The following is a 13,251-nucleotide window of genomic DNA, read 5'->3' on the forward strand; positions in this document are numbered from 1 at the left end:
CAAGAAGGGCTCATTCGATTGGAAATTAGAAGGGCTTATGCCATTTTTAATAGTCGAAAGTGATTGGAGGATAACTAACACCCATCTCACATCCATCGTTTCCCCAAACACATCCAATCAAAATTTTGAGATAGCCATTTTGTTCGAAGTAGTTAAAATGTACGAAAATTATGTTTTGGGGATGACACTCCCCCCATACCCGTCAGGGCAAGGGTTGTAAGTTATGCCCTGGGGGTATATGAGGTTTTTTTAATAGAAAGCATTGTCATAGAAACTTCAAAAAAGGCTCATTCGATACGAAATTGAAAGGAATGCCCTTTTTCATACTCGAAAGTGATTGGAAGGCAACTAACCCCCCTCTCACGCTTACCATTTCCCCGAACACATCCAATAAAAAATTTGGAGATAAGAATTTTGGTCAACTTAGTTGAAAGTTGTGGAAATTAGGTCATTGAGGATTATAACCCCACTCTCCAGCCCTCAAGGCAAGGGTTGTAGGTTATGCCCTGGGGACATATAAGGTTTTTATAGAAAGTGTTGTCGTAGAAACTTCAAAAGGGCTCATTCGATTGGAAATTGAAAGGGCTAGTGCCTTTTTTAATAGTTGAAAGTGACTGGAGAGCAACTAACACCCTGCTCACGCCCACCCTTTCCCTAAACACATCCGATCAAACTTTGAGATAACCATTTTGTTCAACGTAGTTGAAAGTTCAGGAAATTAGGTCTTTGAGGATTACAACCCCCTCACAGCCGTCAGGGCAAGGGTTGTAATTTATGCCCTGAGGGCATATAAGGTATTTATAGAAAGCGTTGACGTAGAAATTAAAAAAAGGTTCATTCGATTGGAAATTGAAACGGCTATTGCCTTTTTTAATAGTCGAAAGTGATTGGAAGGCTTGACATTTTTATAGTAATGAGCGATGTGGGTACAATGTATTATTTTTTTTTCTTTAGACCACGGCACTTCGTATTGAAGGAGTTGTCGTAGGAACTTCAATAAGGGTTTATTCGTTTGAAAATAGAAAAGGCTAGTGCCGTTTTTAATAGTTGGAAGTGATTGGAGGGCAACTAATCCCCCTCCAACGCCCACCCTCTCATTTGCTCATTACGTTTAAAAACTAAGTGTTGCCTTAAGATTAAATAAAAAATGCACTGTATTATTGCTAATTCGCAATAAGGCCTCTCAGCAGTATCCCAAGAACAACTGAGGGTATTATGTTCAAACTTTCGGGGCTACTTCTGCTCTTAAAATTTAACCAAATTAAAATAACGCAAGTGTATCCAAGCTATCAAAGAAAATAAACAGATTTTTTTGCGAATGTTATCAAGTTTTCTATTTTTGGTCAACTATAGGAGGTATGAAACTAAATTAAACACTACAATTTGTGTCCAGATTTTTAAAAGGGTGTATGTTGTTCAAAATTGCTGAAATATTTTCTCCAGCATATAAATAGCAGGCCAAACTATAGTCTTAAAAAAACGAAAAGATCTAAACTATTATTTTCTTTTTCCCTGAAAAGACTATGTCAATATACAACGAACAAAAATTAATTAAAAAAAACTTTTTCCAGAAAATAAGTTTTGCAAAAAAAGTAAAGAACTCCATTAAACCAAGAATTAGCAAAAATAAAATCAAATTATCTACCAAGCGTGAAACTACCACAAATCAGCATCGATAAATAAATGAAACCCAAAACGAACAGAAATTACAATAAATAGCCGAGTCAAACTCAAAATGAGCAGAAATTATCATGAGTAGGGCTCAAAACCCCTATGCCTTCCCAAAGTCAGAACATAACTTGCCCTTTACTGAAAAAAATACAAATGAATTTCATTGTCAGTTTAATATGCATATACTGATATTTATTAATCAAAATGTTAATATAATTTGATTTATTAAAGTTATAAAAGTAAAAACATTTATATTTTTTATGTTTTTTTTTATAAAAGTAAAAACATATGTTTTTTTATGTTAATTTCTGCTCGTTTTGAGTTTGACTGGGTTATTTATTGTAATTTCTGTTCGTTTTGGGTTTCATTTATTTATCGAAGCTGATTTGTGGTAGTTTCACGCTTGGTTGATTATTTGATTTTTATGTTTGCTCATTTTTGGTTTAATGGAGTTCTTTACTTTTTTTTTGAAAAAATTATTTTGTGGAATAAGTTTTTTTTAATTAATCTACTAAAGAGCCAGCCACAGACAACAGTAACTCACAGTTTAAAATAATGTTTAGAAAAAAAGTCTTTAAGAAAAATTGCCGCTTGAAACTGATTCCGTAATAGTAAATATACTTCAATTCATCTTAATAGTATAAGTTCATTGTAAAAAATTATCTTATTGGAATCTAAAAAAATTAAATTATAACCTTAGTCATACCAAGATATTGCAGATATACCCTTTTGGCAAAACGGAAACGCACATTGTTTTTATTTAATTCAACATTAGTTTCAAAAATCCCAAAAAGTTTGAACTTAATACTCCTAGTCATTCCTGAGATATTCCAGATTGTCCCCTTTGACACCCTGAATGCACATGTTGAGTTTTGATTTAATCAAACATCCCCTTCAACATAGCCTAAAAGTTTCAGCTAAAAATTCTGATCAGTTCCTGGGATTTCGCAGATACGCCAGTTTGCCGATCCGGATACACATAGTGTTTTTTGCTTTAATTCAAGATCCCTTTTTGACATTCCTCGAAAATTTCAGGTTAATGCCCTAAGTCCTTCGTGAGACATAACAGGCACGCCCTCTTGAACATCTAGACACTGACTTTTGATTCAGTTCAACATCCCTCTCAACATGACCTTGAAAGTTCCAACTTGATACCAGTACATATTTCCTGGATATTAAAGATCTTCCCTTTGACAACCTTAATGCAGTTAGTGTCTTTTAATTTACTTAAACATCTCCTTCAATATTCTCTGAAAGTTTTAACCTGAGATACATAAGCTAAACTTTTTTGAAAACCATGATGCACATAGTGTCTTTTGGTTAAGTTCAGATTCCCCTGAAAATTCCAACATATTACCTTAGATATTTCTGAGATATTGATATATCGTAGATAAGATAAGATATTTCGTAGATAAGCCCTTTTTGACAACTCTGATGCATATAATATCTTTTGGTTTTGGTCATACGCCTGTTTGGTTCCCCCAACATTTCATGAAAATTTCAATTTGATACCTTTAGTCCGACCTGAGATATCACACATAACCCTCTTGGACAACCTGGAAGTATATAGTGAGTTTGGATGTAGTTCAACATTCACCTCCCCATTTTCTAAAAGTTTTAACTTAATCTCTTTAGCCCTTCTTGAGCTTCTTGGAGTTCCATTCGAACTGAACCCTCGTGTAACTGGAGGCCATGTATCTGACCCTAGGGGCAACTGAACCCCCGTTTAACTGAACCCCCATGCAGCTCAACCCTCGTGTAACTGAACTCTTGTGCAGCTCAACCCTCATGCAACTGTCTAATAAATCTCAGCAAAAACAAAGAAAAAGATAGATCTACCCATTTTGTTTTATAGCAGTATAAAGTAAACCCTAGTGGACATTTCATCTAAACAGAAGAATTATTTTTAAACATTTGTTTTGTGATAGTTCCATCAGCATAAAATATAAATATTGGAAAAAAACATCTTATTAACAAGCAGATTTTTTTTTATTATTTTGGAAGTATCTAGAGATTCAAACTATTTTTCTAAATTTTTCATATAGGTGATTAAAACAATCAAAACTTTCTTCTTAATTAATCTGTAAATACGAAAGACGAGCGTTATTTTAAAAAGAGAACGGTTTTAGTATTTGTTTTTCTTTATACAAATAAGTGGCCATTGACGCGGGGCTTATTCAGTGTCGTAGTCGCTACTACGACTAAGACCTGGAAAAAACTACCGGTTCACACGGGTCTCAGAGTCTCAATTCTAAGCGTAATAGTAGTTCATCAATTCACCAGCAACTAAGACAAGTTTTCAGCCAATTAAATTGAAGATTAGTGGTAAGAAATTTAACAGGGCTTTGGAGGCACAGGTTAGGTATTAGAGGTAGAGGTTGGTTATTTAGAGGCACATTTTGTCTTTGAAAATATATTAATTTTGAAATTTTGACTCAATATCGCATAGAGTTTTGGGGACCCTATGGTGCAAACGGATTATCAGGTTACCCCATAATTTATCTATTTATTTAAGTAAGTGAAAAGATGTTTTTTACTTGACCAAATCTAGCTTTTTAAAGAGATTTATTATCCAATTTAGTGTGGCCAGATTTTTAATTTTGTTTTTTAACGAGAAAAATACTATTCATATTCCTTTAGAGAAACTTACCGCTTTTGAAACTTGATCCCCAACATAGGCAGCACCAATTGTTCTCAACAGGATTATGGATCCCAGTGTAGTAAATGTCAGCTTACAGAAAAACCAGTCGAGGTGATGAGCCTCTTGAAAATTATCTTTTTTCATGGATGAGGACAAAAATAGTAAGACCACTGTATGTACAATAGCAGCTATCAAGGAAGTAAGAATGTCAGGATTAAATATTCTGTCCAAGGATTGGAGAGTGCTCGTAATGGCAGAGTGAATTCTTCTTACTTCTTCAAAATTGTACCTCTTACCCGCATTCTTAAAATCTGTATCTATAATTTCATTTAACATCCTGTACCTCAACATTATGAGAACCGAAAAGGCACAGAACATCTTCAACCTTAAGTCAGATACAATAAACCAGATGACTTTAAAAAAGTACCAAACAGCTATTTTCTCTAAAGGTCTCTCAAGAATTGCTTGTATTGGAAAGTCAATGAAAATTGATGCAATAACAAAACCCACACCAATACTGCATCCCAGCATCACACCTCTATTCACATCCTTAAGGTACTTCTGCTTACGATCAATAGCCTTATTCAGCAGAGTGTCAATTTCATCCAACTGCTCAAATAATAAATGGATCCGATTGGAATTTACTACGGAAGTACCAACTGTGGAGATAAAATCAAAACAACTCACAATAAATAACAGCATCAGCACTGATCTGTAAATATCATCATGTAGTGTTTGTATCTCTGCATAGAGGCATATGGAGGCAAATGTCATAATACCAATTACAATCACCAATGTAAGAAGTACACCCCAGAAACGAATATCTTGATATTTAACACAGATTTTGCACTTATCCCCATCTACATCATGAGAAATGGTTAAAATACCTAGACAACGGCATAAAAAGACAAGTGGAAAGATAGCTGTATAGTTACATTGGTGTTGAGTCATATCGCAGCAACGCCTTAATTTAGAGTAGGTGTATTGCGTTTGATTTTTTATTCTTAGAGGGGAAAATCACTGATTATTTCTAATGGAAACAAGAATACAATAGAAAGCTTTTAGTCGCACTTTTTCTTTTGTTTTCTTTCCGTTTTTTTCCAGGCAGGCATTTCTAAAAAGTTCAATATTGACAATATTTATCAAAAGGAAATAAGAGCTAGTGAACATCTGCCGAATTCGTAGTTTCAAAACAATGTCTATTTACACATTTTTTTCTGCTTTCTTGTTGAAGAGTAATTTCGTATAGACACCCAATGATGTCTCGACCCAAATATACCTTTAGCTTCGTTAGGGAAGTTGTTTAGAGTCACTGAAAAACTGAAACTGAAATCAAAATGAGATACTTTTCTTTTTTAAAATAACAGTGATTTCTTTTAGATTTCTTAAAAGCTTTTGATTGAAGCAGCCCTTATGCTCTTCAGCACTAAAATTAAAGAGTACTAAATTTAAGCTACCCGGGCAAAAGTGTTACAGCAGCCTTTGGTTGGCTTGTCCAACAAAAGTGGTGTAGGAATTTCTTGACATTGAATTACTGTTGTCACTTTCGAAAAAAAAACATGTTTACAAGCTAATGCTATGTTACTTGGCCTTTAAACATAGAACCTATAATTTCTTTCTGAGTAATTTAATGCTAGGAGCAACTTAGTTCCCAGAACGTTTTCTCTTAGCTTCAAATGACCATCAGAAATCATTTGTATGTACTTAGCCCGGCTATGTGAACCCTTCTATTCTTGTTCACAACTCACTCCATAGGAAAGCAAATATTTGGAAGCCTCCACAGCATATCATAAACTAGTAATAGGACATACCACCCAGCAAAAGTCGAATACCATGAAACAATTCGTGGTAACAAGCTATAAAGAGCAAGAGACACTGGTTAATACTAATCAATACTATTAAAAAGGAGCATAAATATATTTAAAAACTGACTTCTTTTAATGCTGATTCCAAAAATATAAAAGCAATCGATTTTAAAGTTCTCATAAAAAACAGCAACTACTGCTACCACTACTGACAACTCACTGCAGCACCAAGCCACTTGAGGCCAAAGCAAAGTGCACTACTCCTCCATCTCAATGTATTCAAAGTCTCCCTCTTTACACCCTCCCAAGAAGTTCCAATTTCCCATAAATATTTTTTTTACAGCATCCTTTTACCTCGTTTGGGGACAACCTACTTTTCATTTTGCCTAGATTGGTGGCCGAAAAGAACAATCTTTGGCAGTCTGTCATTCTTCATTGAATGGGGGTACTCTAGCCAAAAACAACAAGTCTCAGAAAATTCGTCTGATATTTAAAAAAGAAAAAAAAACCACCGATTTTCGAAAAAGGGGGAAACACCCCCGAAAAGTTGTCAAAAGGTTTAACAATTTATCAAAAAGATGTATCTGCAATATCTTAAGCATGGCTGAGGGCATTAACTTGAAACTTTCATGGCATTTTGAGGGGAATATTTAAGAGTGATCAGAGGGCAACAGCCCCCCCCCCCCTTATCCTTTTAGATAGCCTCCTCAACACTAATAGAAAATTTTTAAGCTATTTTGTTCAAAATAGTGAAAAGGTTTAATAGTTATACCTCCGGAAATACTATAACCCCCCCCCCAGCTCCCGCAGCAAGGAGGGATGTTTGATTCTGACTGTTTCCAAAGAGACTAAGGATATTGAGGTAAAACTTCAGAGAATGTTGAGAGAGATGCTGGACTAAATCAAAAGAACTCTTTGCACCCAGACTAGAAATAGGGCGTATCTGAAATGCCTTATGGACGGCTGAGGGTATTAACTTGAAGTTTTTGGGGGCACTACTGCTGCTGCTACTACTTTGAATGGAATTGGAACTAGTTGCAGCTGTGATTACATATGATTGCGACGATTCGTTACTATGACTACTTGCAACTTGAGACTACCTTCAGGTAATGTTGAGGGGGATGTCAAAAGTATTCAGAGCATGCTAAAAGTATGTTCGAAAGCGATTGGAGGGCAGCCAACCCCTTCCCCATTTGACCTATTTATATGCTCCCTCTCAAAATTCATCACAATTTGAAAAAAATATTTTGTTCAAAATAGTTCAAAGTTCTAAAAACTAGGCCTCTGGGGACGCAGAGCCCACAACAGCACCCGAGAAAAAGGTTTTAAATTATGCAATCTGCCATTGTTTTCATGCAGTATTACAGTATACTATGTGCATCTGTACTTGCAAAAAGCGGAATTTACAATATTTTAAGGACGACTGAGGGAATGAGCTTGAATCTTTCATAACCACTGTTGCCAATATTACTGCGACTGTAACTACGACTACTTGCGACAGTGACTATGACTATTTGTGACTACCTGCAAGTCTGCCTCTAAAATAAGTTTATTAATTTGAAACTTTAGGGGACAATACTACTACTACTACTACTGTGGCGGCAACTGCACTGGTTTCGAATGCGACTGTGACTACTTTTGATTTAGAATATGACTACCCGCTAAATTCACTGCTACTACAGTGAATCTAGCTGCTTCCTAAGATGGCGAATACCTGCAACTGCAAATAATTTAAACTACAACAACTTAATACTGTAACGGCAGTTGCTCACGACCGCATATAAAAGTGTAACTCGACTGGTAATGCGGCCTACTGGTATCAGTGACTGTGACTATTTGTGACTGTGAGTACAACAACTTAGACTACGGTGTCGACACCTCGTAACTACAACTGCTACTACTTGTGACTGTGACTATTACTATTAGCACTGCTACTGCTGCTGTGACTGTGAATGCGACTGCAAATACAACGGCAGCTTCGGCTATTATGCGTAGAACTGTAAAGCTAAACTGAAAAAGTTTAACTGTATCCTACTTGTCAAAATGGCATAGTTCATTCAGGCTATCAAAAGGGCTTAGTTATAATATCTCACGAAGGCTAAAGTTGTTAAGTTGATAATTTAAAGGAATATTGAGGCGGGTGTTTCACTAAATTAAAAGACATTATATGCATCCAGATTGTCAAAACGGCACATCTTCGATGTTTGAAGAACAGTTGGGGATGGATATCAAGTTGAAACACTCAAAGAATATTGAGGGGGATGTTGAAGTTAAAGGATTGATGTGCATCCCAGTTGTTAATGGGCGTGACTACAATAGAAATATCAACCAGGATGTTGAACTAAATCAAAAGACACCATATGCATTCTGGTTGTCGGAATAGCATGTCTGCAATATCTCTGGAACAAATAAGGGTATTAAGTTGAAACTTTAAGAGGACATTGACGTGCATGTTGAACTTCATCAAAATATAAATATGTGCATTCCTGTTGTAAAAAGGGCGCATGTACAATGTCTCACTATCGGCTAATGCTATTAAGTATAAACTGATTTTAACTGATAAACTGATTAAACTGAATACATAATGCTATTAAGTATTTTAATTCAATTGAATTAAAATCAAGTATTTTGTAGTAGGCATCAAGACATGGTTAATTGTAGAAAAAAGCCGAGACAGATAGTCCGAGTAATTGAGAGGCAAAACTGGGATAAGCCCTTTTTAGGATTGTATAAAAATGATATAATTTCATTTGTTGATTGATAAGTCTATCTATCATCCATCCATGGGTCATTCCTATGGCAGAACTAAGGTAGATAGTCATAGAATTAAGGGATGAAAGATTGCATTGATTTTGGGTTGTCGCGTGACGGACAATGTCCACTGGACTTGTGCGCAAAATCTGGGACTGAATTTGGTTGGACTAACAGGCGGCGAACTCACTGCCTTATCTATAAACAAATGAAATGGGGAAGATAGTGGAACTATGTGGCTGGCCGTGGCACCGTTTAGAACTTTTCATGGGGACAGCCGTTTTTAACCAAGACTAGGCATCCATGACTGTGTGGCACATGTTTGAATCATAGAAACGTGTTTTACTTAGAATTTTCTATAAATATGATGCAAAAAATCGAAATTCAAAACAAAAAGTCCTATTAAAAGCTTCTTTTCTGAACTTTCCATGGATACCATCTTATGACCTTCTTGAAAAAAAAAAAAAAATCACCCTGCAAGAGCCTATAGTTGTTTAAAGTTGTATGGCTCCTAAACGGTCCTTGTGTTTCAGGGCATTGCAATGCCAATCTCAAAGTAACCTATAATGGATAAAAATATTGAAATTGAAATATCTTTTTACTGTGATTTTACCCTCCGTAATGGTCTATAATCATAACGCGACTGATTCTGAAGATACTGTCTCAGTAGATTTTGAACTTGTGAATTATAGAGGGAATGCAGACATTCTCCAATAAATTAGGGGTAAGTGTGAGATGGACTAAATTCATTACAAACACTGAGAATGGAGGGAAGCAGAGTTTTAAATTGGGCAAGTAAGACACTAAAGGAAGAAAGGCCACCCCCACCCCCCAAAGAAAGTTCAAAACAGAACAAAATTATTTGAAAAGAACGCTATTTCTAGGCTTCACGAAGAGCAAAATAAAAGATTAAGAAAAGCCGATTAAGATTAAGAAATTCTTAACATTCATCGAGAAATGACAGAGAAGATTCGTATAAAAAATAAATATTGTTCTGGAAGATCCCCAATTTATCAATTTATAGTAAATGTCTCTCTGATGACTCTTATAAGAATGTTTTTTTTTGCTTTATATATGGAATAAATCTTGTTTCTCCCTATTTACGACTTAGATTTACAATATAGAAGCATTAAGATGTTAAACGTCCAGAACAGTTTTCCCTCCCCATTTGATTCCGTGGTCTCCCATTGCCATTCCTGTGCTTCTTAAGACAAAACCCATCAAAATGATCCATATAAAAGGGGATAGAACACAACCCTGCTTATATCCTGATTTGATACGAAACCAGCTGCTGACCTCAGGTCCTACCTTAACCGCAGCAATGTTAGTTTCGTACATAACACAGATCACTTAATGTATTTGTCTGGTATACTATACAAGGATAAGACCTTTGCTAAAGCTCTTCTACCAACATAATCCAGCGCTTACTCATAATCTATAAAACTGAGGATCAAAGGTGTTTGATAACTTAGGCACTTCTCAATTAGAATGAAAATATGGTCGACACACCCTCTACCTTTTCTAAAACCGCACTGCTCTTCTCTTAAAACTTTGTCTACATCATCTCTCAGTCTAAAAAGTATCATATTACTGATTAATTTGCTACCTAGAGAGATACCAGTTCGGCTAGACGTTAGTTTTACAAGCTAATGTTGAGTTATTTTAAATAAGAAAACCAAAAATCTTCTGTATAGCTTTGTTCATACTTCCCTATAATAATTTGATGTTTAAAAAGTCATACAGAAGACTATATCATTTTCCATGTTTAAAGGAAACCTAACATTTTTAATTAATTTCATTTTTATGTTCCTGGCCTCCCCCTTGGCCAGTCAGCGTGTCCCCAGGTGGCTATAGGTGAACGCCCTACAGATATGTAGGGTACCTTCATAGGAGGCACCTTGTCCCCCTTCAAGGGGGACCTTGTCCCTGGGGGTCCATAATAGAAACTGGGGTACCCTTGCCCGGGGTCATAAATACAGGCGGAGGAGGAAGAAGGCCCCTCAATGTTGAAGTAAATCAATAAATTAGGCTCTACATTAGTTTTACAAGCTAATGTTGAAGTAAATAAATAAATTAGGCTAGATATTAGCTTTATATTAGTTTTACATTAGTTTAACATTAGTTTTTTACATTAGTTATACAAGCTAATGTTGAAGTAAATAAATAAAACAGGCTACACATTAGTTTTACATTAGTTTTTACATTAGTTTTACAGGCTAATGATAAAGTAAATCAATAAATTTGCCTAGACGTTAGTTTTACAATCTAATGTTGAGTTATACTAAATAAGAAAACCAAAAAGTCTTCTGTATAACTTTGTTCATACTTCCCTATAATAATTTGATATTTAAAAAGTCATACAGAATACTATACCATTTTCCATGTTTAAAGGAACCATAATATTTTTAATTAATTTCATTTTTATGTTCCTGGCCTCCCCCAGGGCATTCAGCGTGTCCCCAGGTGGCGATAGGGGAACGCTCTACAGATATGTAGGGTACCTCCATAGGAGGCACGGACAAAGGGGGGGGGACCTTGTCCCTGGAGGTCAATAATTGAAACTGGGGCACCCTCGCCTGGGGTCATAAATACAGGCGGAGGAGGAAGAAGGCCCCTCAAATGAACACTCAAAAGGGTCCACTGGTTTGTCCGCAAGTCCCATGAGTTACAAACCTTCTCCCAGTAATGGGTTAAATTGCATGGTGATGTAGAACACCATCGCGGGAGGATCCTCTATAGGAGGACACCTGTGGCAGGGCGTAAGATCCAGATCTATTAACAACGGCCTCTGCAAAAAGTTGCCTTAACCTTTTCGGTGCACCTGCAGGCTGGAGATATTGTGGTAAGCTCTAGTCCTGTTCGAGAATTGGTGACCCTTGAAGACATAGGCTCGTAAACCATAAAACATTTGAATGGGAGTCTGATAAATGGACAATTTTCTAGAATTAGTATGTTTCTGGGGTGGGAGGACGTCATAAAGAAAGATTTAAAGGAAATGGGAACTTCGTGGGCGGGTGTAAAAAGGGAGGCTTTGAATAGATTGGGGTGGAGGAGGAGCGTGCGTAGCTGTGTTGGCCTCAGGCAGCTTGGTGCTGCGGTGAGTTACTAGTAGTAGTAGTAGTAGTATTAACACACTCACTCTTATCACCTTTCTTCCCTAAGACACCTTCACCGACTTCAACAAATTGTTTTCCTAAAATTATTCCATTCGTCTTCCATGTTGTCAGATTTTAAACTCTTCAGTTTAGTTTTTAACTGTTCCTGGAAAGTTTCTCTCAAATTCTCATCCAGGAGTCTACCAACTTCATAACTTCCCGGGAGGTAGTTACCCTTCCAAAATTTCAGCTTTAAATTATTCCTAGACACTACCAGATGATGATCTTTACTTTTAGCATCATTAACAGCTATATACCATAGTATCTTGTTCCATAGTATCGGATAGACCATAGTACCTACATACCATAGCACCATAGTATATACCCTAGTATCCTGTATTGATTCTGTCAGTCCGGTTTACAATAGCATAATCAATGAGGTTTGATGTCTTACAGTCACGTGAATACCATGTTAGCTTACGGGCCATTTTATGACCAAAGACCACATTGGTCATAACTAAACTGTTATGCCTACAAAATTGCAACAGTCTCTAGCCATTACTGTTTTCTTTTCCTACACCAAATTTACCTAGGCTAGGATACCATCTATCCCTAGGATACTAGCTATTAAGCTTTTGTAGTAATAATATTTTCGAGTTTTTTTTTTGTTTGCAAGCCACACATACAATACTTTAAGCATTTTCTTGAAAAAACATAGCAGTTTTGACCTCAGGCGACTTGATGGTGCAGTGACTTGCTAGTAGTATTTGTATTCTTATGGGTTTTTTTTTGCCAAGCATTCATAAAATACCTTAAACACTTTCAATACGTTCATTATAACATGTAGATGTGTCGACCTCAAGTGGCTTGATGGTACAGTGAGTTGCTAGTACTAATGGTAGTAGTATCAGCAGATACTAGGGTTTTGAATGTTGCATGTTATATTCTCCAATAAGAGTTCCATTGTAAGCCAAAAATATCTTTCAACTCTAGCTATCAAGCTTTTGCAGTAATAGTATTATTATTTTAAAGCCACTCATAAATACTTTAAGCATTTTCAGATATTTTCTTAATAAAACGTAGCAGTTTCGACCTCAGGTGGCTTGATGGTGTAGTGACTTATTGTTAGTAATTGGATTTTAATTTTTTTTTTTTGCAAAAAAAAAAATTCATACACTACCTTAAATACTTTAGATCTTTTCATGATTAAATAATAAAAAAACAAAACAAGTTTTTTTAACTGAAAGTAAGGAACAATGTTAAAACTGAAAACGAACAGAAATTATTC

At 35.9% G+C, this 13,251-nt stretch overlaps 1 protein-coding gene across 1 annotated transcript in view; it reads right to left on the bottom strand.

The window, feature by feature from the left end:
* The window catches only part of LOC148950829 (uncharacterized), a 41,708-nt gene extending 36,472 nt beyond the window's left edge, over positions 1–5,236 (bottom strand). Inside the window, exon 1 of the mRNA XM_089090030.1 lies at positions 4,322–5,236. Within this exon, the coding sequence (XP_088946156.1) occupies positions 4,322–5,086 (765 nt within the window). The 5' untranslated portion in view covers positions 5,087–5,236. The remainder of the gene's footprint in view (positions 1–4,321) is intronic.
* Between the last annotated feature and the right edge of the window lie 8,015 nt (positions 5,237–13,251).

This window comes from Artemia sp. Qi Xiang Cuo, chromosome 6 (genome assembly GCF_049724085.1).
Source record: "Artemia sp. Qi Xiang Cuo chromosome 6, ASM4972408v1, whole genome shotgun sequence".
NCBI lineage: Eukaryota > Metazoa > Arthropoda > Branchiopoda > Anostraca > Artemiidae > Artemia > Artemia sp. Qi Xiang Cuo.